We start from the raw sequence: 25,128 nt of genomic DNA, 5'->3' as shown, positions 1-25,128 counted from the left end.
ATGATCTCCTTACTGTGAGGCAGCAGCGCTACCAATGCACCATATTATCCAGCCCCCTGCAAGGAATTTAGAACTGAATCCACACATTTTTGGTTATGAAAGGGTTACACCTGTAAGCCTCAGATTTCCGTTACTGGCAAAAGAAGAAGTGGCAACATCAAAAACACACCTTGAGAGCAAGCCATAAGGTGATGTCCTGTATGGATAAACAAATGAGGCAAAATGAATGAGATTAGCATCATGCCTGTTTCTCATAGAGATAGTAACAAAAAAGGAATAACACAAGAGCCAGCAAAAATGTATCTGCTGTGGCTACTTATTCTTAATCTATCTGATAGAGTGGCACTCCATTAATGTTTAATATTTCATGAGTTGGTTTTCTGTCGGCATACAGAAGGTCAGTATATGCTTACGAATGGTGTGCTTTAATGGACATATTTGTTCTGAGACGTCCACAGTGCAAGAGGCAATATGCTGTATGGTAGGAGCTCACATAAAAAAATGGACTTTTCTTAAGCCACCATGGTTATGAAAGTGTAACACCAGTTCACTTCTTATCTGGATGCACTCTGCTAGTCAGGGGACATTTACAGTGGAAATGTGTAGAAGGATAAGCCCAACCAACTCTGTGGCAAACAATAATCTCACTTCACAAAAAAATGAAAACTGAGTAAAGTCGTCTCCGACTTGAAGGCTGCCGAATGTGCACTTTGCATGTGGATGATAGCTGCTAAATTGTGTTCAGGTGTCTTCTGATAAAGAATGAATGAAGAAGACCAGATACAGGGTTTGATGTGATCCTGCTACTGGAAGTTCAGCTGATAAACTTGAATCCAGTCCAAGGCTCTTTTCTCCTTTCTATCTTATGCTGATGTGCTGCTCGGGCTCATCATGATCCTATAATGGCAAAACTGAGTTTAGAAAAAGAGTCCATGGATGGATTGATGGATGGATATTTTTTAAGTCACCGTTCTGCCCTGTGGGACATCCTGAGGGTTCACAGGATCCCCTCAAGGTTGCTGGATATCATGGCTGGCCTGTACACTGGTACTGTGAGTGCTGTGCAGACTGGAGGCAGAACCTCTGTGTTTTTCCTAGTTGATACTGGGGTTCATCAGGGGTGTGTTCATGCTCCTACTCTGTTCAATGCTTGTATGGACTGGGTGCTAGACAAGGTTGTGGGTCCAGCGGCTGTGGGGCATCTGTTGGTGAAGAAAGATTCATGGATCTTGACTTTGCTGATGATGCTGTGGTCTTTCGCGGAGTCAATGGAGGCTCTGATTGAGGTGTTCGAGAGAAGTCTTAGTGTCTGGGCTTGCGAGTGTCCTGGATAAAAACCAAGATCCAGGCCTTTAATGACCTCTTGGGCACAGCCATCAGCAGTGTTTCTGTTTGTGGAGAGAGTGTTGACCTTGTTGAGAGGTTTACTTACCTTGTCAATGACATTCATGTCTCTGGTGACTCTTACTATGAAGTCAGTAGACGGATTGGGAGAGCATTGGGAATCATGAGGTCGCTGGAAAGGGGTGTGTGGCGCTCCCGATATCTATGCAAAAGGACGAAGGTCCAAGTCTTTAGAGTCCTGGTGCTTCCTGTCTTGCTATATGGTTACGAGACATGGATGCTATCTAGTGACCTGAAATGAAGACTGGACTCCTTTGGTACACTTTGTGTCGAATGAGCAGTTGCTCATGGAGTCCCGAATGAGGCAAATTACCTGCATTGCGAGGGAGCGTCAGTTACAGCACTACGGCCATGTGACGCGTTTCCCCGAGGGTGATCCAGCTCACAAGATCCTCATTGTTGGGGACCCGAGTGGCTGGACCAGGCCAAGGGGTCGCCCACGTAACACCTGGCCGCGGCAGATAAAGGGTCATTTCCAGGATTCTGAGTTGTTTTGTCGTGTAGTGGGTGCGACAACGCACTGCACCAGTTCATACTCACCAACTTGACTTGACTTAACTTGTTCTGTAGTGAAGTGCAATTTACAAGTACAAAACCACAGACTAAGTATTTATACACTGATTAATATATTGTATTTGTATAATGATAATCAGGCTGCCAGCCCTGAGCAAGTTTCTGCCCTCCACCTGATGCAACTGAAATAGGCTCCAGCTCACCATCTCCCATTGGATTTGGAATTTAATTTTTTTATTTTTTTATTTTATTGTAAGATTGGAGTGGAGAATACAATTATCGATCTGCTCCACAAGGCAGCACATGTTTTTTCATTTTTCCAGCTCCTTCAATACCATCCAGCCATCTCTGTTAAGGGCTCAATAAATATGCAGGTGAAAGAAGCTATGGTGTCCTGGATAATGAACTATCTGTCAGGCAGACTGCAATTTGTGATGCTCAAGGACTGTGAGAAACACTGGAGCACCACAAGGAACAGTCCTGTCTCCTTTTCTCTTCACGCTGTACACCTTCAACTAAGAATATAATATCAGATCATGTCACTTGCAGAAATTCTCAGATGATGCTTCACTTACACTTAATCTGAGTCAGATTATAAGACTCTTGTGGAGAACTGTGTTTCTTGGTGCAGAAGGAACTGTCTGCAACTTTCCATCAGAAAAACCAAGAACTGGTTATTGACTTTCACCACAACAAATAGACACTATGTCCGGTCACTATTCATGGAGTGGATGTAGAGATGGTCTTCTCTTACAAGAACTTGGTGGTCTACATTAATTTGCTCACCTTGCTTCTGTATTAGCCGCTAAGCAAGTGACTCTTCGGAGGTTTTGCTTTGCTGACGTGTTGGCCTCGCTTGTGTATCCACGGAGGTGGAGCCCTTACCCCGACTCCATCTCTCACTTCCAGGCTGGACAGACGTACACACACTTCCACGCGTAGACATTTATATATAAGATGAGGGAAATCATAGCTAGGCAAAGCTGGGAAAAAAACAAAGTATGAAATATCTCAGTGTGATCAATTGACAGGAAAACAGCACCATACAGGCACTTATGGCTACCATACCTGTCTTTTAAATGGGAAATTTGGATTCCATTCCAAACCGTTACATTAAACTTTTTCTTTCATTAAGCATTTCCGTCACTATTTTTGTAAGGGCCACAAGCTTCACCTTTTGGGGTTATACTGTCTCTGGAGTTACTTATTGCAATTTTGGATTCTCAAAATCGGAAAGAAAAACCAAGAATATTGCATACAGAGATATTTTCTAATACTAACAATAGATATGTACTAGTATTAAATAACAATAAGGCCTCAGGACAGAGATTTCTTGGCAGTAGAACACAGAGATTAGACTTGACTAGATTAGACTAGAGTTAGATTTGATCTTTAAAAGTACCTTGATGAAGTGCCTGGCAAAGCAAATGGCGCTAATGTGCAGAAGATTACCCTTCTTGGAGCAGCCAACATATTTTGCAAGATCCTAACCATTAGATTGTAAGAGCTTCTAAAGATTTCAGAGGATTCTAGATCAACAGCAGATAGCAGAAGCTGAAACATTTATTATTATTATTATTATTATTATTATTATTATTATTATTATCTTTCCTTAAATTCCTGCTCTATTCACTCATGAAGCTGAGCCCATCATTTGTGCTTAAGGCTACCATGAGGATGTGATGGTTCACTTGATGGATAAAGTCCTCCTCAGTATACGAGCAGTGCCAAGGAGGACAATCTTTTGGACGTCTTGTATCTTGTTGGTGTAGTTTTCCATCCCTTCTTGACCAGCCCGACAGCACTTATTACTAGTGGCATTATTTTAGTTTTCTTACCCCACATTTTGTCAATTTCTATTTCTAGATCTTTATATTTGGAGAGTTTTTCTGTAGTTTTTAGGGAGGTGTTTCTTTCAGTGAGGACAGACATATCAACGAGCAGACAAGCTCTCTTCTTCTTGTCCTTCACTCCTATACTGGGTCTGTTAGTCTTGATTTCTTTATCAGTTTGTATTGGCATATCCCATAATACAGTAGCCTCATAATTTTTAGTTACTGTTGATGGCTCACATTTGTAACATTTGCCTTTAACTTGGATGATATAGTGTTTGCATATTGCCCAATGGAGGTATGGTGCTGCTTTGTTATGTCTTTGTATGTATTCTGTTCTGTCCAACGCTGAGCAGCCGGAGACTAGATGGTCTATTGTCTCTTCTTGTTTGTTGCGTATCCTACATATCGGGGTTGGTGCTGTATTTCAAGATCTTGCTTTGGTAATAGTTGGTCTTAATACATTGGTCTTGAACAGCAATGATGAGCTCTTCAATGTCTGACTTTAGGCCTGCTGTTTTTAGCCAACGGTTTGTTTGGTCTTGGTCCACATCTTTGTCATTTATTAATTTTGGATACTGTCTGTGTAAAGGTTTTTCTTCCCATTTGCTATTTAGTTGTTCTAGGACTTGATGACTGACTTCCATTTTCATTCTTCAAGTATAATTAATAATTGGCTCGTTTTTTGCTATTTGGATCTCTGGCATGTTGAACTATCTTCTAAATCTGTCAGCTTTACGGTGTATTGATGATATTTTCTTAGTTCTTTCATGGTCTCTAGTTATCTTAAGAAGATTGTCTTCTTTGTTTCCAAGTTATGTATCCTGATCAATCATTGTTATATTATACATGGTCTCAATTTGGGTAAGGCCTCTTCCACCTGATTTTCTTGGAAGGTACAGCTGATCCACATCTACTTTTGGGTGGTGCGTCTTTCCCATTGTAAGTTGTTTTCTTGTTTTGTGGTCAAGTTTCTTTAGTTCTTCTATTTTTCAGTTAATGATGTTAATAATAATAATAATAATAATAATAATAATAATAATAATAGCATTCCATCCAGGGTTACCTGTTGACTTGCACCTAATGCTGCTAAGAAACATCCCATACCTTATAACGCCCAACCCAAACCCAGCTTTAGAAAATGGATGGATGTCTGTTTAGTAGGATGCTGTAGAAGTTTAGTTTCTTTAACTGCAATCTAGGAGGTACTGCAGAAATGAAACCAACCCTTTAAGATTGATTCAAGTTCTGACTTGTAATACATTCTGATGTTGTAGCCTTGCTCATGGCGAATTTGTAAAATACTTTCTGAAACATTTGCTTGAAAGGTTCATATATAAAATAGAAAGGCCGGTCCATTATGCAGCATTTAATTTCATTTCTCTTCTGGTTGCTTTTATAAAATACAGAATTTTGTGATGGTGTTCATTAGCACTGCTTAACCGTTACAGGCGGATCTGAGGACTGCTTATGATTAACAGTGCATGAGTCTGTTTGCCGTTTCACTATTTTGATAATGTAAGAGCTCTCCAAGCCAGCGTGCTCTGTTGAATTTGTTCTTCAGCTCTCCTCAGGCCATATTTCTGGTGTGGTTTCTCTCAGTTTTTGGAACTGTGTATCATTCTCAGATTTCTTTCATCCTGATGTCACTCACAATATGTACCTGCATTTCCATGTCCTCACTGAATGTTGCTATCTTGGCGGGATAAAAACCTTCTGGACGACATGTGTATGAGATGAATGTCTGTGAAAAAGTCTGAAATTGTACTTGTGAAACTGCAGCAGTTTTTTTTTTCAGAGCTGGTTTCACCTCCTTGCCATCCACACCATGAGATTCAGAAAATTAATAGATAATGATGGTTAGCAATATAGACTTGAAAAAAAATGTTAAAATTGAAGTTGAGGTAGCAGTGCCATCACTTTAAGTTGATTCACTTGAATCATCTATGTCTTCTCTAAGTAAAATAACAAAATGTAAATGAAAGAGCAGAGGGGGGCATTAATGGACGTGAAAATGTGCACTACTTCTGAAATGGAATTGATTACCATTTTTATAAAGAACGTTCCAAATGCTCCTCAGTTCATGCAATGTACTTAGCCATAGCCGGTTAGCTTCCCAGCGGACTTCTTTCTATTCAAATCAATGTAAGTCCAGGTTGATAAATCAGCTAACCTTATGGCATCTTGCAAACTTTGAAACAAGGTGAATCAAAAGTGATGAGAAGAAATAATTTTCATTGTCAGGGAAAATGTGTGAGCACAAAAACTTAACCATAATAGATTTTTACACTATATTTATTTCCACAATGTGAAGCCTCCTTGCTGCAACAAGAACATCTCACCCTTATGTAAGTACATATCTTCTGGAAGCTCATTCAGGAACATCCAAATAGCATACTGTGCTCATCAACCTTTACCTGGATCTGCTAAACTGGGTTCCTGTGAGGTATTGAATTTTAACGATACCTGATAAGGCTTTGAAACCCAAAGTTCAAATGTATCTGTTAGGTTGTCTGCTCATCATGTAATAAATTGATAGCTGTGATATTCACTATGCAAAATCTCATTTAGTTTTTATTTTTAGATTTATCCTCATTTACTTTTTTAGTGTGGTATTTAATTATGATGATAACTGAATATGCTGTGGAACGCAATGTCCAAATGTTTCTATCAGATTATCTGCTCACCCCGTATCAGACTGATAGTATTTGTGATATTCTGAGCCATCATTATGCTAGAAATTCTCATTTAGTTTTGTGACTCACACTCTCTGAACTTTTTCTTTCTTCTGATATCTGCTTCAATCATTGCTGATGTTTACGTTTTGATATTATTGTTTTCATGGATTGCATTACATTTGAATACAGCACATATCAGTAAGGTATATAGTACTATTTCTTATTCAACAAAGATTAGATACCTCGTCCTATCCACTAAGTTCACTTTTTTAATGCTTCCTTTTGAACCTGTTGTCCCTGTGTTAATTTCTAATGGACTGTCTTTTACTGCTCAGATTCTGACAGCACTATGCTGATGATAATCAGTTATTGTCACTCTATATCTGGTTTGCATTTTGACTTTTATAGGACATTTCCAGGGATTTATTGTGTGTTCTACTGATCTAGTGTTGTATTTTGTTATCTTGCTGCTTGCAACTATAGACTTATGTTCTTTGTAGAGCACCTCATAATGGTCTGATTTGTCAAAGGCACTATATAAATTGCAGATTGATTGATAAGTGGTATACTACCATTATTAGCTCAAAGCACTAGTTCTGTTCCTATATGGGGTGCCATCTATGTAAAATGTATGTGTTCTCCTGGTGTTTACTCCTCAGACTCCAGTTTTATCCTATGATTTCTAACAAAATGCTGTTAAGTCAGCTGACAAATTAAAAATGGCCCAGGAAGGAATGCGGATGTGGCTGTGAGTGTACCCGAGGATGAACTGTTGGCCCATCCAGGATTTTGAATGAGGGCACTAGGAATGGTTCTAGCACATCACAACTTCCTTGAGTTGATAAACAGATTAATTGAAAGATTCAGTGTCACTGTGATTAATTTTTAAAGGTACTATATAAAACACATATTTAGGTATTTTGCCAAAATTACAATACAACCAACTAAAGTGAAAGCATCTTAATAGTTCAACGAATGGACTGATATAGAAGAACCAATTTTTTAATAAAAAAAGCGCTGAAAAAAATAAATATATAAATATATATACAATATATATAATATAAGAATATATTAAATATATATATAATTTTTCCACAACGTCCAACTTGCTTGCTTTTAATTGGCCAAAAAAGATATCTGCTTGCTCTATTCAAGAGGGGAATTTAAAAAGGAAAGGATTAATTATTTCTTCGAATAAGGCAGCGTCCATATAGGAATCCTATTGGATTTCCCGCTGGGCACCAGGGTTCCCAGTCTCTATGGGGAATTTCGATTGGACTTCTTCATTGGACATCCTGTGGCTTCGGGGAGAGTCCACGTCTCTTTAATGTGATAGGCTTGTGCAGACGGCTACCTCCGTCAATTAAAGAAACGGGGCCGGATGACAGAGGAAAGGCGGAGACAGGGCGGGGCTTGAAGTGGGCATCTGCAGCGAGCTTTACCTTTAAATAGCGAATCGAGCGGCGCTGCGGCATCATTCATCTCTTCCACCGACCAACCTGGGTGCGCACCTCTCCGTGCCGGGAGCACCGCAGAGCCGCAGCCGGCGCCCCGAGCAGCTGCCGAATCGTAAGAGGGGACGATCAGCATAAGGAGAGGTGTTCCAAATTTTCTCAAATTTAACATTAGACCTGCCAAATTATATTCATAGAAAGAATTCTTCCACATCAAAACCTCCCGTCATTTTCAGCACCTGTAATTTTAAACACAGCTTTTCCACGGTCGAACGTCTCCATATCCATATAAAGCAAAATGTCAGGCGTCAAGGAGAAGAAATCTTGCAGCCAGATTATGGACGAATGGAAAGCATTTATGTGGAATCCTACCACCCATGAATTCATGGGCAGGACGGCAACTAGCTGGGGTTAGTATGCATATTTACATTAAATCTATATGTAACGATAGGTTTGCAGGTTAAGACTGATACTTGTTCTATTCTGTGTTAATAAATGATGTTATTCATACTGAGAGATAAAGTTCGTAATAAAAAATATGGAATTTGATATGCTGTTTTAATCCTTCGAAGGAGGAAGAAATAATCCATCCAGATTGTATTTTTTTATTTAATTTGTGTACGCGATGCTTAACTGATACTCAAAACAGTGACTTGTGCCTGAAAGTAAAATATTGATGATGGATTTTATAGTGCCATTATTTCTGTATGGCAGTTTCTGAGCTTTAATCGATTAGAATGGCTGCACCATTTTTAATGCTGATACCAGCGCAGCTTTTGCACTCCACTGCAAGAAATGGAGATGGTGGTGGTTTGAAGGGGGGTGTATTGTGTAGGTGTAAGTGTGTATGTATGTGTGTGCGTGTGTGTGTGTGCGTGCGTTTGCGTCAAAGAAAGAGTTAATAACTACACAATGAAAAATCAAGGAGCTCACAATTAACGCGGTGAACAGTTAGTCCCATCTGATTGAAACATCTTCTCGGGATGACATTGGTTTTTAATCCCCAGAGTGGACTCAAGAAGCCTGGATTCTCACGTGTTGCCTTCATTTTCCTAATCGGCTCTCAGTTCACCAATGACTTGGCGGATACCTCAGCAGTCAAAGGGGATTATACCTCCATTGCCGGTATCGCCATCCCGCATCTTGGGTCACTTTTTTGCCTCTGTGAAATAAACCTTTCGTTTCGCTGTAATAAACGGGTTAACATATTTAAGGCGCTGTAAAAGCGAATATTATGGAGAAATTTGATGGATGGAAATGTTTGTAATTTCTGTCATATTTTATATAACTGCCCTCCTCGGTGGAAAAAACAGCAGCAATAACCTTTAATCTACATGGAGCTCGGCTTCAGCAGTCAGGGTAATTTGCATATTTATAATTGCCGCACACTTCCTTTTGTGCAGTCTCCTCAGGCTCAGCTTAATATACTGTACCTCAGTGACTCCCATGTTCATCGATATTCACTATGAAGTTACAAGAAATGTGCAGTCGAATTGAAATACAGTTCTGGTATAGACGCTACTTCGGTTATCTGCAAGATTACAGAGCCCTCGCGTCCATTCAGTTTCCACAGTCACTTTTTCCAATTAAATGCAAAATGAGATGTACTGTGAGGAGCATCAAACAAATCAAAATGGTAATCGAACTTTTTGACCAATCTCCAGGTGTTCGTCCACTCTACTCACTATGAATCAACCGGCTTTACCTTCCAAGGTTAAATCCGTCATACAGCATCCAGCTATTTATACAGATGCCCACGATTTAATCTTCCATCTGTTTGAAACCTTAAAATATCAGTTCACCCCCATTAAGAAGGCTTTATTATTTTGTTCTTCTTTGCTTCTTTAAGTGTTCAGTAACATGGACGTTAAGTACCAGTGATTCGGTACCGCACTGGAGATGTGCGGGGGGTGTGGAGTGGGGGTTGCTGGCGGTTTATGTGATGAAAACTCTAAGCTAAATAGCCTTCCCAGCCGGCACATTACATAATCGTGACGTGCAATAAGTTATTTGAAAGGTTTATGCTTTTCTGGCAGAGCCTCCAATCCCCCCACCCCTTCGGCAATCTGCAGATGCGCAACTCTGGGGGTAACTGGACAGGTGTGCTAAACTGCCACAGACCTACGTAGTGTCACTTTTTACTATTGTCACCTGTTTCGAGAACTGTTTTATATGTGTGTGTGCGCGTGTGTGTGTGTGCGTGTGTGTGTGTGTGTGTGTGTGTGTATCACGTTTATACCACTAAATATACATCTCCCCTTTTTACTTTTCATTTCTATTTTATATATCTCCTGAATGTACATAAGTCTTCGCCACCATGTTTTCCTTTTAATTTGTATTATTTATTAATGCATTTCTCACCAGGCAATGCGGATCGCACTGAGGGGAAAGGGGGTGGGGTGCAGTGGGGGCTGGGCTCTGTCGTTGCGATGCACCAAAACGGTGCCAATTACAGCATTTGAACATAGCTTTCTTATAAATGTGAACGCTTGGATAAAGCTAATGTTAATTAATACTACGTATAATAAGAATCTGGAAACTCCATTTAGGATCGGTTTAGTTCAGTTTTAACGGAGCTGAGCAAATATCCTCGCCTCACCAAGATATTAGACCGCCACAGAGAAGATAACGGGAAGACCTAGTTATTTTCAGTAGCGTTAACGTTTTTATTCCGTATGATTTTATATGGCCAAGAGATGAATAGACAGAATTATGTAATGTACCTCTTTCCCGATATACAACAAAACAGAAATGGTTTGCGCCTGGGCTGCGGCATATACAGTGCGGCTTCTTAAGAAGGCAAAAATGATACAGTAACTGGGGTGAAAAAAATGACAAACCTTTTGCAAGGCGAATACACGGTAGAATAAGCAAATCTAAATGTACATCAGTCTGAAAGTGTTCACTATGCCATATGGGCCCCAGGAGACCGGACTAGAGCGAATTCCAACAGGAATTCTTGGGAATGTGGCAAGAAACGCTGTCTATATGTCTTTACCCGACCACCTCGACCAGGGTTTCTGACTGGGACAACTTTTTTCGATTGCATTTGCTTTTAGTGTAGTCCGCCAAAAACACACACTTCATGAAGCAAATGTTATTAAAAAATTCGCAGCAGTCATTGATGAAAATCACACAAAGTAGGAATACCATATAAATGAATAGAATTCACCAAAGAAAATAAGATGGAAAAAGATAATATAGGTCTATCTTATGTAATATAATATATCTAATCACTTTGGAGCTGTGAAGTTTGTGAAGCTAAATCACATGATCCATGAACGTTGTGATTGGCTAACGGCGTTTCTCTTTATAATTGAACACGAACATTACGCTGGTGATCTCATTTATAGCTCAGTTAATGATGTAACAGACTACACTGGCCCACTGTCTTATTTATTTATTTGTTTAGGTCATTTGCTCTCGATTCGTTTGTGTAATTGTATTTTCAAAACGAAAGAGTTCTATTGATGCTTCCTAAGACATTCTTTTTTCAGCTAGGTTGCACTTGTCAGATGCCACAGTCCAAAATACATGTAAAATAATAGTATGTGGATAATGTGGAGGTTACGTTTTTGTATCACATTGTTTGGAATCCCGATCTTAGTCTGGCCAAAGAGGAGTCACAACTTTGCAAACTTTGCTTTTCTCTATGAGATGAGTGTCATGTCAAATGGCTATCTGATAGATAGATAGATAGATAGATAGATAGATAGATAGATAGATAGATAGATAGATAGATAGATAGATAGATAGATAGATAGATAGATAGATAGATAGATAGATAGATTGCAAAATTGCCTGTGTTAAATTAAGTTTAATTGTTTATTTTATTTATTTGACTATTGGTTGGATCCATGACGACTTACAGTTTCTTTAGTATTTCCAATTGGAGCAAAGGCAGTTGAAGTGCACCTGCTCAAGGTCTCACAGTGTCAATGGCAGGATTTTAACCCACAACCTCAGGGTTTGAAGTTTAAAGCCTAAACCACTATGCTACATGTCTTCCCTGTTATGGTAAAGTACCCTTTGAAAAAGTGTGTATGTAAAATCTCTCTCCTCCCTCTCTCTCTATATATATTCTTCAGATGTAAATTTAACACTGGCTATTTGGCAGTATAGGCAGACAGACAAGAAATGACTGATAAATGTGATATAAACTGACTTCATTAACATGCTGGTCTAGTGAACAGAATGAAAATTAACACATGGCCTTTCTTTGACACTAGATGCCATTGTACATCATTTCTTATGCTATTAGATGGTGTCATGTAGTCTTATAGTTTGAAATATGAATCCACTCTGACCTATTTCAGGAGGTTCTTCATGATGTACCTGTTACTATTACCATTTGACATTGTGTTATCATCATTCAAGTCCCAATGTGCATGTTACATCACTATATACTGTAGTTGTACTTAATTTGGGCTCTGGAATTTTCATTGTTTTGAAATATTTGTAAGTTATTGTTGTATTATGTTTCTGATGTTTGTTCATGCAGGTAATTATTCTTTACACTAGACTGCTTATTACTGTGTTATATACTATATACTAAAAAAAGTCCTTTCTACTAGTAATAGTATATGCAGGTTAGTCTTCTAAAAGTAGAAAATATTGTAAAGGAAAAGTGTTGGATTTATTTCCAAATTGGCCCTGGTAGTATACTGTAAGGATCTGCACAACATGTCAATAAGTTCTATAAACTATTTTCCAACTGAATGAGCAGAGCAGAATGCATATATCTGGGTGGGAGTAATAAACTCTATTTTTTATTAAATGGTAGGGTAAAGTGAACAGATTTGTGTTATTTAAATTGCACAGAGGTGCGCCCTAACAATTCAAGGTTAGAACTGAAAACCTAAAGCAGATACATATAATTTAAAGGAGTAGCATCTTCTGACAGGATGAGGCCTCTTTACATCTCAAGTCTTACATATAATATTGCAATGAAAACTTGTATTATAAAACACCAATGCTTCTGCTTTACCATGTCTAGGATTTGCCTTTTTGAAGTGCCCAATAAACTACCAGGTAGGGCATTCTAATCAGTGTAAGTAACAGACTGGCATTGCAGAGGTGCACAAAGTGGCAAAACATGAGAAGTAGCAAACTGACGCAGGTGCACTGTACTTAGCAAGTTGGTGTTCTACCAGCATTATATGAGTAAAATGTATTAGTATTACCTTTTATGCCATAATTTCAAGGTTTCATAGCACTGTAGCAGTGTAACTGAGATATCTTTCAAAAGTGGATCAAAATGCTTTTCATGCTGTTACTGGCCCTGCATGTATCCATTCCAGCTGTGTAGAGAACAATCAAAACTGTCTTTCCATGCATAGATACGATTCAGTTCCTTGTAAGTTCTTGAAAACATGATATAAAGTGAAGACTGAATTCTTTGTAAATTCCTTTGAGGAATGTTCAGTAAACAACTGAAGCTGATTCGGAGCAATGCATTTTGGGTACAAGAGTTTTCAATGGAACTATGCTGTTTGCCAATGTGCTCTGAAAAACCAGCATCCATCTTTGTTCAAGTCCATTTAATCAAGTCCGTTTCACAAGGGGGCTGGAAGAACTGGACACAAATCCTGTACAGGTCACCAGGCCATCAAAGGACAATAGCCATCAGGTGTGTTATTAATATGTCTAAGTAGTCTAAATGGTAAACAGCACCATAAAGTGCCACCCACGAATGGTGCAACAGAATAACTGAATGTTGGTTATGTGGGTGCATCAGGCACATGGTGGAGATAGACCTGCACTCTTATGGGTGGAGGTGGAAGTTGCAGCTGTCAGTCAGTTGGCTCTACTAGTATGGTGCCCACTCGCCATTTTTTTATTCTTACATAAGCAAAATGTAACATTTTGTGGAGAAAATGACTCTATAAAGCAATGCTGCACAGGATAATTCCAGAACAGAGCCACTGTTTCCTACACAGTAACATTGTCATAATGGATGTAGTGCCTGGTTACCTCAGTTTGATTAGCTTATTTTAATCTGGGGATGAACATCGACAATCCATTATTTTTAGTCACAAAGCTATACAGAAGAAGACATGGCATTAATGGTGTTGGCCTCTGTGGTGTCCATTGTTCTCAAGGTATATAGATTGCTAGGTTCATAAGAAAGAAAAAAAACAACTAACAATAGGTTAACAAAATCAACAAAAAAGGTAAATGAGTATCAAAAAAACTCCTGGCGTGTAGAAGCTATCATTTTCCAGTAAAGGAAATTCGAGTTTGTTGAGAATTCTTGAGATTGCTCGTCTAGAGTTTCATCCTTTGTGTTGATGAACTTGATCATCTGTCTTTTACAAAACCACCCTGAGTTGGTTGAATCTGGATTTGAGGCTTTTAAAAATGGTGTTGCACCAGGTCAGTGCAGCTGAAACCAGCTCCTTCCAGCAGGTTGTTCCTGTTCTTTAAGCCTGCTGGCTATATCTCCTCCCACCTCCACCCCAGGCTATGGATTCTGAGCTGGTCTTTTGTGGTGACTAGCAATGCAAACTTCAGTGTCTCCTGGCTTTTCTCCCTATATCTGCAGACTGCTGCCAAAGTAAAGAGTAATTCAAAAGCCATCCATCAATGTGACAGGAGGCCACTGATGCAAGAAGGCGGAGCTGACATTCAGTGCTTGGGAGGGAGGGAAATGAATACCATTATGAAGGTCCAATGATATACCTGAAAAGAATAAAACGGGAGCAGGCTGGATGATGACTAAGTCTCCGAAAAAGATTTTACATACAACTTTGCTCTCTCTGATTGACGTTGACAATGCAAATTCTTGCTGAACCTGAAAAGTAAACACATTGCCATCTAGAGGAGAAAAGCTAGCAGTGACCTGGAAGGTAATATGATGACATGTCGAAGTGCGGAAGAGCAAATGTATCTGAAAAAAATGGAACTGTTAGCTTTGGTAGTCAACTAATAAGGCAGATGTGTTCACACTCGGCAGAGGAGCACAGATTAGCATTTACATAACTGATACCTGAATGGGCTTGTTGTGTTCCACCACTTATTGAATCTAGACTGGGCAAAAATACTGTCGCATATAGAAATTCTATATTGTACAATGATTAAACACATCAAGTATGCCAACCTAAATGTCCTGCAATATCGCCATAGGACACTGGATGTTGACAACACTGGCCTGCAATGAGTTCCATAGCAAGTTCATCTCTGGCTCAGTTGCCATATGTGCCATTTCAGTGCAATAATGGTGCTTTTTACAGGGTGTGGGAATTGTCAGATGTCTGCAGCCCAAAAATGGTCAGGGATGCCCAGATGGGAGTCAGGGTGACTGAAGCAAACCTCAGTACACCAGGTGTCCCACAGGCTCCAATAGCGTGCAGTGTGTGTCCTGCGACTTAAGTAAACCTGTTCTACCACTCATGTTCTAATAGGAACATTGTGCCTGCGGGTTGTGTTCTTGGGCATTTGTTAGTTTCATAAAATAAAACTTGTTTTGTTAATATGCAGGCCGAGAGTGCTGTGGAATGAAAGAAAGATTTAATGGGTACATTGTAGCAACAGTAAGTGGCACAAATGATGTTCTCATACTTAACTTGTGGCAGCTTTCCTTTAGACTTTATTGTTTTTGTTGAAGGAAAGCGTTTAGCTTGTAAAATAATAAAATTTTTGCATAAAATCATTTGAAAAGAAAAATGCCAAAAAGTATACCTCAGACATTAATATATAAGCAGCAAGAAGATTGCTTGGCCCAGCGGCTAAGGAAAAGGACTGTAAGCCATAAGACTGCTGGTTCAGTTATTACTACTACAGAGTTATGTTCTAAACAAGTCACCTAGCTAGTCAGACTGTACAACATATGTAGACATTTGTAAAGCCCCTAGTAGAAAGCTGATTTAAAACTAGGGTATTAGTTAATTCCATTTATGGGTGTCTGTTCACTTTTATGGTTATACAGTATATACATACACACGCATATACCTATACAGTATACAGTTATGAACAGAACAGGCAAGGTGGTGATGCATTGATTAGCTCTACTAATTCTCAACTCCTTGAACATGGGGTTGGATCCATGACCTGCTCTGCTAGCCTTGCTGGTTCTGGTTCTCCAAAATTCTGTTTCAGATTATACAGGAATAGAGAAACAATACCCTTACAAACATACAAAACGATGCACAGCATACAGCCACAGTGCTTGGTGGATTCAAATCAGGAACTGGAATTATATATTAGACTTCCCAATATTTATCTGTTAATGGCATGTCACATTTCCCATACAAACACAGGATGTCTCAAGAAATGAATACAGGTAGATGTTTTCTTGTTGGATTACCTGAAAGATAAAATGTGTGGAAGAAAGCCTTCAACATCTGGAGAGCTAAGGCAAGCAATAAATGAAATGTTCAATTTGACAAGGTCAAAGGAGCAGACAACAACAGGGAACGTTCATGTAATTGTCCAAACAACTTCTCGATTTTAATATAACTCGCTGCGTTGCCCATCTAAGATGGGTTGAAGTCTTAAGTTATCGACACAGACCTCAGTGTTAATGTTTGCAGTGCACCATGCAATACGTATGTCTCAGTTATACGCGCTTTGGTGTGGGATTTGTAAAACAGTGGTAATTTTTGTGATGTGCCATCTGTTGGAATGACAAATGAAATGTGTTTTATTGTTCCAAATCACTATCTGTTGGAATGACAGAGACCTAGTAACAGGATGGACATAAAAACAGACTCACAAACACCTATCCATTTATTAAAGTGGATAAATTATATCACAGCTGAAATGTGTCGTATTATTTTTCATAAAAGAACCCTGTTTGCACTCTGCTTATCCTGATGGCGGTAGTAATAACATTTTAAGGACTCTGACCTATTGGGACCATACAACCCCATGCAGCTTCCTCCTGCTTCTCCTAAGCACCTTTCAGATGGTCCCAGGCCAGTTGAGAGATACAGTATAATCTTTACATCAGGGTCTTAATCTGCCCTTGGGTTTTCTTTTGGAGGGCATAGCTTGCAAAACTCACTTTGGAGAGACCTTCTTAACCCCTCACCATCTAAACTGGCATAGTAACCCCACCACCCTACATTTCAGCTTCTTATACTCATGCCTGTGATCTGAAGGTGAAGATGGCAATACAAACTATTACTCTAAAGCCTTGTATAAAGGTTTAGGTCCCTTTTCACCACCAGGCCCCAGTGATTCAGTGGTCAATCTCGTGAACATCTCCCCCACAAGGATCATTGTCTGTATGGAGTCTTCTTGTTCTTCTCTTATCTTTATTGATTTTTATCTGGCTGCTTTGTTTGTTCCACTCACATCTCCCAGAGACATTCTTGTTCTTGTGGTTGACATTTCTTAATTGGCACATTGTGGGTGTATATGTGATATGTGAAGGATCGTTTCCCTGCTTGTGATCAAAGCTGTTGGCATAGGCTTTGGCCACCCTTAACTCGGAAATTGGATTAACCAGGTTTGAGAATAAATATTTACTGTGCCCTCCATAATGTTTGGGTCAATGACACATTTTTCCTTTGCTCAAAAGTGTTGTCATTTCTACCATATGTGTCTGAAAAGTATGCAAATACCCCTAAATGAAAGTCTGCAATGTGCACTTTAATCACGTCTGAATTATTTTATTTTTAATTTTATATTGTGGAGTAGAGGGATAAATCAAGAAGAAATATGTCTTTGTCCCGAGCGTTATGGAGGACACTGTATATATGAATGTAAGTATATTTGCATAGTCTATAATCAGAAGGATGCCTCCTGGTGCAGATCTTCATGATCATGGACTCTAGTCTTGGAATACAATAAAGAAGAAGGGTTGGATAATTAAAAAGTAGTTAATTTGTATTCATAGGTGACTTTAATCCTGTAAGACTGTTTGTTGACACTCCGCTCTTACCCTTGGGATTTGCTACTGGTGTGTAAGGTTATCTGGGCACAATGCCCTGTGGTGTCTCATTGCTTTTATAAATGAACATCCATCATATACAGTATGTACGTGACTTTTTTCTGTTGTTATATACAAACTTTGTTTTGATTTTGCAGACCTAATGAGACTGCAGTATTTCTTTAGATGGAATTAATAAACCTGCCTCACTCATTTGGGGCAACAGCAGGCTTAGCTGCTTAGGATTTAAAAAAAAATACATTTTTCTTTCTTTTTACTTTTTTTTTTTCTGAAGCTTAAATTGGCTGCAGGGGTCTTTGCTTTTTAAGCTTTTACACTTGCCAAGTGAATATGATTAAGAGCGCAGCGGGGCAGAGAATACAAGGCTGTTCAACTTCTCCATTAAAAGGAGCCTGTAGAGAACCTCAACTTTTGTCTTAAGGAGACTGTGATACCTTTCGATAGAACATAAGAGCAGCTTTAGGAGAGTTGGAGTCTATCCTAGCATTATCAGGGGCAATGTAGGAGCCAACCCTGGGCATGCTGTTTATTGTCAGCCAGTCAAACTCATTTGTGTGCAGGATCACCAGTTAATGTGTTTAGGGTGTGAGAGGATAGTGGAATACCCAGAGACACCCTGCACAGACCAGCGGTGACCCAGCCAGTAGTTGTAGCCCTTGGAGCTTTAATGCAACATGGCTAACTGATTGGTCGCTGTAGCCCTTGGAGCTTTAATGCAACATGGCTAACTGATTGGTCGCCATGCCATTCACTGTCAGAATCCATCAGGCTTAAATTTTATATAATCCCCTTACACAGTTTTCACTGTGCACACCTGCATTTTCATTATCTTGACAAAAAAAGAGGAAATAACACTTTTTTTTTTTTTTTGCAAATGATCAAGACCTGCTCACAGTACTTTTTATTTTTTATGATGTTACATCAGAGGATGGGTTGGCCTCATTTGACGACCCCACAGCATTGGATAGCTTTACTCCTGAGATAAGGCACGTTCCCTTAGCTTTGTCATCCATCAAAAAGTGTGCGTCTCTCCCCACCCCCACATCCACTACCGCTCCCGGGAATCTGTCGGCTGTATTTTGTTATTCTTAAAGCTCTGCAGCTAAGTGGAATCGTGATAGCAATTGAAACTATAAAATAAAAGACTAATGGTCTACTAGATCAACTTCAGTTAAAATGTTATCTATCATCAATCAAACTTTTAACTACACTAAAGGGTGAGCCCTATTGATGAAAACACACAATTCAAAGGATTATGGCATAAAATATAATATATATTTAACTTGTCAGTAATGTGACCATCTTTTCTAAGTATACATAATTTACTTAATCCAGTTCAGGATCACAGGAGGCCTATCCTAGTGGCGTTAGAAGAAAGTCAGGAAGCAACTCTTGATGTGGCAGCAGCAAAGCACAGTGTACACCTCCACCTGTTAATCTTGCCCACATGTCTTCTGGATGTAGATGGAAAACTGTAGTACCTGATGGAAAGCAACTCAACTCAAGTGCAGACTGCTAGATGTATGAGGTAGCAACAATAACCACTGGGCTACTCCTCTGATTTCCTATTCTTATTCTTCTTAATATTTAATTAATGCCAGAAAACATGGAATATATTTCAGTTAGTATGCAAAAGTGAATATAATCTTAAAGCAGAGCACTAGAAGCTAGCTGCTCCAGTTGATTCCTGTTGATGTTTTGATTAAACGGCATCATAACGCATGTGCCCTTAAATTATGCTTGAATGACTTAGTACAGCTGAAGTTTCCAGCAGAGAGCAGAAGGGGAGAAAGTCTAAGCTATCTTGAGATGTTGCAGGATGGTGTATGTGTGTTTCAAGAGTTGTCTGGGAGCACTTGGGGTGGTCAGGAGAGTCTCCGTTCCCATCTTGGAAGCAAAAAGTGGAAAATCGTGTACATTTAGAGTTAGCCTGGTGAGAGAAGGAAAAGATAATGGGAAGGTTCAAGCAGAAAGGAGGCTTCCTGGAGGGACACATGTAGAAATCAGAGATAGGAATGATGGGGAGCCATCATTCAGGAGCCAGTGGAGAAAGCCAACTAGAAGAGTATTGTGAGTGGAGTGTGATATCGATTATGGATAGAGGTTTTCTGGATGAGTTGGCAACATCACGTAGGTGTTGCTTCTATCAGAGTTGCAGTAGTACATGGGACTTCTAATGTGTCTTGAGCTAACCCAAAGTTTGAACTCATCTAAGAGTTTAACTACGTGCTTTAGGCATGGACTGCCATTACTGTGAAAATATTAGGCAACAGCGTTTCTGGACAACACCTTGAATGGCTGATTGGGGAAAAGTGATGGACCTTGTCGAGCATTTCAGAAAATTCAGACTTGTTCACTTTAAAGTGATTGTTCTGAATGTGTGGAGTTTTAACCTATGAATGAGCTGGAATGAAAAGCCTCATCTTGTCACCCTCTCCAACAGAAGCTATATGCTTCAGAGATGGCTTGATGCTAACTGCTAGCTGAACGGTAGGGTGAGTATACATAATTGAAGCAATGGAGCTTAACACAAGGTGGAGCTCATCTTTCCTAATGGTGTAAGAAGAAACTGTTTAGAAATTTTATACAGCAGTGAGTTAAAATTCTTAACTAGAGGAGCAAAAAACCAATAGCTGTAGAAACCAGGTTATCACACTCCAAGAAACAATGCCGTACTTGCTTCCTTGCCTGTACTGTTTTTTTCCTTCGTGATTTGGAGTCTTCCTACAACCCTGAAGTTTCTAAAGAAATGGAAAGATGGACTATGGAGTTTTCAATGGTAATTACTGGTAGTTCTATAATGGACTGGGCAACCTATCTAGAGCTGGTTTCTGCTGTGCACTCAGGTGTTGCTGGGATAGGCACCCTGTATTAGATTAAACTGGTTTGAAAAAGTTTATTTTACATTTTGGTACATTATTAGTGTTAGTTTAATTTCTCTTTCTACTTCCTACTACAAAACCTTTACTAAAAGTGGCCTGGGCACCTTCCTGTCTTTTATTCATTATATGGACCCTGTATTTAAATTGACTCCTACTTGTCCTATTTTTTTAATCTTGTACTTTTGGCTTGGAGCATCAAATCAAGATAGTAGTCACTGGCATCGGTGTTTATCATTCTTTACTTAAAACAGCTACTACAGAAGGGACATTAATGGTACTACTTCCTGCAGACACACTGCTTAATGTAGCTGCTGCTAATAGTGGTCATCTTTCTACATTTTTGCTCATTATGTTGAATCTGCTTTTAAAGGGATTCTTTTTGCTAGTGATGTTCTCTTCTCTGCTTCTTACTCTGTTACTATAGTCTTTTTACATACATGGTTATCTTTCTATGCTCTTACTCACGACACTGAGCAGTTATCCATAGCAGTGGTGTTAGTCACCAATCTTCTGCCATCTCTTTTGTGATCTAAGCCTGTCCTTATGCTGGCATTCATTTTTCTCCTTACTCTCCTCCTTTCAACAAGCTACTTTAGCGGGTGCTAACGTCCATTGTTCAACTTGTTCCACTTAACATATGAAGCGTCATTGATTATTTCCTGGTAGTGGTATTTTGCTTAGTTGATGTAGAGGTTCATGTGCCTGTTTCTGATGTACCTCTTTGTCTTAGCCAACAGAGCTTCTACTTGCTGTGACTGCTGCTGCCTGATGTTCCTGACTTTTATATTCATGCTGTGAACTCTTTAGTTTTAAATTGAATGTAACTGTTTGTGGCCCATTCTTAGTTTTCTGTAAAATTAACCCAAATAAAATAATAAAAATGGTTAAAGTCAGAGGTGGAAAAACTTGCTTAATATTGCTGTATGAAAGGTGCCCTCAGACCACAAAGGCACGGTCTAAAATGAGAAGGTATTCATTTGTAGTCACCAAACAATCAAGTTGCTAGATCCTGGTGGCACCCTTTTTTTAAAGGAGAGTGAATTGGCAGAGGACAGAGAGGTAGGTAGACTTATATGGGGGTTCATAGATCTTCCTCTGGGTTGAAAACTTTGAAGCTTTAGAAAAAAATCAGATAGATACGTAAATCTCCCTGATGTCTTTTTCGATCTCTCTCGTGATTTCCTTTTGCTTAGTCCTGCTAAGTATTACCACACCCTTGAAACGTCTTACTCTCATATTAAAAAAATCTCATTTTAAATTGGTTCTTGCTAGTTGTGTTGTTTATCTTTACTCATGATATGCAGCCCTTCCTTGCAGTAGTCGTCGATACACGGAGTGATCTCTATCTCAATGTCTTTCACTTTCCAGTTGCTGTAGTTGTGGAAAGTGTACTTACTATATTGTTAAGGATGTCTCTCTTATCGCTGAATGTGGTCCTTTCTACTTCTTACTGGTGAAGCTTCTACTTGCAGTGGTTGCTGGGCTCATCTTCCTGCCACTTACTCTAAAGCTGTTGACTGTCCACTTAAAACTATTTTGGTTGTTCCTACTGCTTTCTTTCAATCTCTTACTTATAATACAGCTCCTTTACCTTCAGTAGTTATGGCAGGTACTGGTGTTTGTAAAATGTTGTTGCAGGTCGTGGTGTTCAGTTTTATACCTCTTGTACATATTAAGGTGTATCTGCTAGACACTGATTATCACACATATCATATTTCCTATTTGTTTTTATCTTAAGCTGACGTCACATTACATAACTTCTAGTAGAAGGGGATATCAGACTTGATGACTGAGTTACTGATGCTTTTCGCCTGAGGATGACAGTTTACACATTTAGAATGTTGCTGGTTATAGCAAATTGGAAATATTCTAAAAGTGACTTTCAGACAAGTTTAACATTTCCAAAATTTCACGAGCTTGCCCTTTTTTGTGACTGCAGATAACGCGCTGCCCGTTCATGAGCTGGTGCTCATGTGAAGGCTTTACATGCACAGCGAGTTCAGCCTCAGTCTCTTCCCTTTCTTTGTCTTTTTTCCCATTCTGTTATGGTATGTAAAACATGAAACATCATACAGATGAACCTCTTTTCTGTTTGTTAGGTCCTTATTTCTCAAAGCTGAATTATACACCTTGTACTTCCAGGTGTGCGCTCATTGGCCGTCAACACTCGTGTACACAGAGTCCACCCCTATGACTTAAAAGGTTTGATTTTTGTTGAGACAAGTCACAGACTTGTTAGACTGAGGCACTGGGTATGTCAGTCTTCACATCTGGCCAGTATGGGACCACTGTGTAAGAATATATATGAGGGGGAGTGAAGCTAAAGTTAGAAAATGGGGTTTATTAAAAAATGGAATGACCCTTAACGAAACTGATCATGTCATTTCTTGATGGAGTCTCCACTCTTCTCAATGCACTTGCGCCACCTGCCTGCAAGTGCTTGAATTCCATCAGAATAAAAGATTTTGTGTTGCCCTCACAACCACTCGTGCACCCGAGTTACTGTCGAACACTACATGCCGAGGGGTACTACAGTCACTAGTGCAAGTTACTCTGACTTGCTGGACACCGATGTGAAGCCTGCTATTCGATCCAAGTGGCGGGGACTGCTGTCTCAAGGAGTCCTTTTGCTGCCCACCCGCCCACACACTGCTAAGAACACCAAGGCCTGTCTGGAGAAACTGAAGTTTGAGGTATTGCCACATCCTCCTTATTCGCCAGATTTGGCACCGTGTGATTTCCACCTTTTTGGACCACTAAAAAAACATCTGGGTGGTCGTCGTTTCAAGACAGATGACGACATGAAGAAAGCGGTGCAAGAGTGGTTGCGAGGACAAGATGAAAACTTTTATTCTGCTGGAATCCGGGCACTTCCAGGCAGGTGGCGCAAGTGCATTGAGAAGGGTGGAGACTCCATCAAGAAATGACATGATCAGTTTTGTTAAGGGTCATTCCATTTTGTAACTTTAGCTTGACTCCCCCTTGTCAATGAAACAACAGAAAGACACTGGAAAAGTTGTGTAAGGTGACTTGGCCTTTACTGTAATAAAACCCCTTCCTCTGTGTTTACATTTATTATTTAGCTAACACTTTTATCCAAAGTGACTTACATTTAAGATGCAATTGGTTACATTTCTTTATTTTTCTAATTGTAGCACAGGCATGTAAAGTGACTTGCTCTGGGTCACACAGTATTGACCGCTATGTCACACTGCCTATGTCTTATTCCAATATTAGAAAGTCTTTTTAATTTTTCTGGTTAGTAATGCTCATAGCATTCATTTTTCATTATGGTGTCATATTTCTTCCTGCTTACCTCACATTGTCAAATCACCACAGTCAATGGTTACTACGTTTTCTCAGCAACCCTTTATTTGCAGTGGCACACACTTGTATGTGTGTTCTGGAGTCCAGCTATTACAGATAGTGGTGTTTATATTTTTTCCCTGTTACTCTTGAAATATTTAGTTTACAGGTAAAACAGTATCTTCTAGTGGTGCTATTAACTTTTGTCCATCTTACTCCAGGCCTCTCCCTGCTGTACTCATTTTTCTTCATGGTATTCAGTCTCTTCTTGTACTTCTCTACAGCTATTAATGTTTTCTTTTTGGTCTCCTTTTGCATGTGGTGTTATCCATTTGACTCTTACACTGATCGTGTGGTGTCTCCTGTCCACTCTTTGCCCCCTTTGCCCTGATTGCTGATATTTCTAGTTTCTTATTCATAATCACCTTGTAATGCTTACAGTTTCATCAATGCATTAGCAGTGCCAGGATAATTTATCACTGCTGTCACAGCCTGAAGAGAAATGATTCAGGACTGCAGCTTCACGGAAGCCATTTTGGCTCCAGCTGCTCAACTCAGGAGAGACTCCATCTTGGAGCTAACGTGATGTCATTTTTTTTTGCCTTGCCTTTTTCTCTTAATAACTGCACTTCCTTACAGCTGCAGCTTCCCTTTTCTCTTCACTCCACCCGATCTCCCTAAGATCCCTACCTGTTATAGAAGTGAATATGCTTATTAATCCCCTCTCCTCTGTTGGCCTGCTTGTCCTTTAGTAATGAAACTGGAGGCTGGCCAGTGTTTCAATCCCAGATTAATATATCTCATTCTTTAGCCTGGAGGGAATGGGGGTGGGCACAGAGAAGGAAAAAAAAATTAGAATACCCTTCCACTGCATCTGAAGCTGGCATGTGCCAATCAGCCCCGGCCACCCCCTGCCCGTTTAGTAATCTGCAGTGCTGTTTCTATGGGAGAGGTGCTAAAGGCCCTTCCTCACTCCCTCCCTCCCTCCCGCACACACACACACACACACACGGCACAGAAATGTGGGTTAAATGAGTGCTCCTCGGTGGACATAGCCTGGGGGTTTACAGAAAAGAGGATTAGTGTAATAAGGGCTCAGGTTTTAGCATGTCTGTTCTGACATTTGGTCAGAAGCAAGGAAAGCTTTAGTACTTAGTGTGGGCC

At 39.7% G+C, this 25,128-nt stretch overlaps 1 protein-coding gene across 2 annotated transcripts in view; it reads left to right on the top strand.

Moving 5' to 3' along the window:
- Positions 1 to 7,889: 7,889 nt before the first annotated feature.
- Positions 7,890 to 25,128, top strand: part of LOC114648898 (sodium/potassium-transporting ATPase subunit beta-2-like) — a 36,478-nt gene continuing 19,239 nt past the window's right edge. The window contains exon 1 of one of the 2 annotated variants that reach the window (XM_051924088.1): positions 7,890 to 8,291. In XM_051924088.1, coding sequence (XP_051780048.1) covers positions 8,180 to 8,291 — 112 coding nt within the window. In that variant the 5' untranslated portion in view covers positions 7,890 to 8,179. The remainder of the gene's footprint in view (positions 8,292 to 25,128) is intronic. The other variant, XM_028798217.2, reaches the window with a different exon arrangement.

The sequence above is a fragment of the Erpetoichthys calabaricus genome, chromosome 3, assembly GCF_900747795.2.
Source record: "Erpetoichthys calabaricus chromosome 3, fErpCal1.3, whole genome shotgun sequence".
Taxonomy (NCBI): domain Eukaryota; kingdom Metazoa; phylum Chordata; class Cladistia; order Polypteriformes; family Polypteridae; genus Erpetoichthys; species Erpetoichthys calabaricus.
This window is presented reverse-complemented; position numbering and strand designations above follow the sequence as displayed.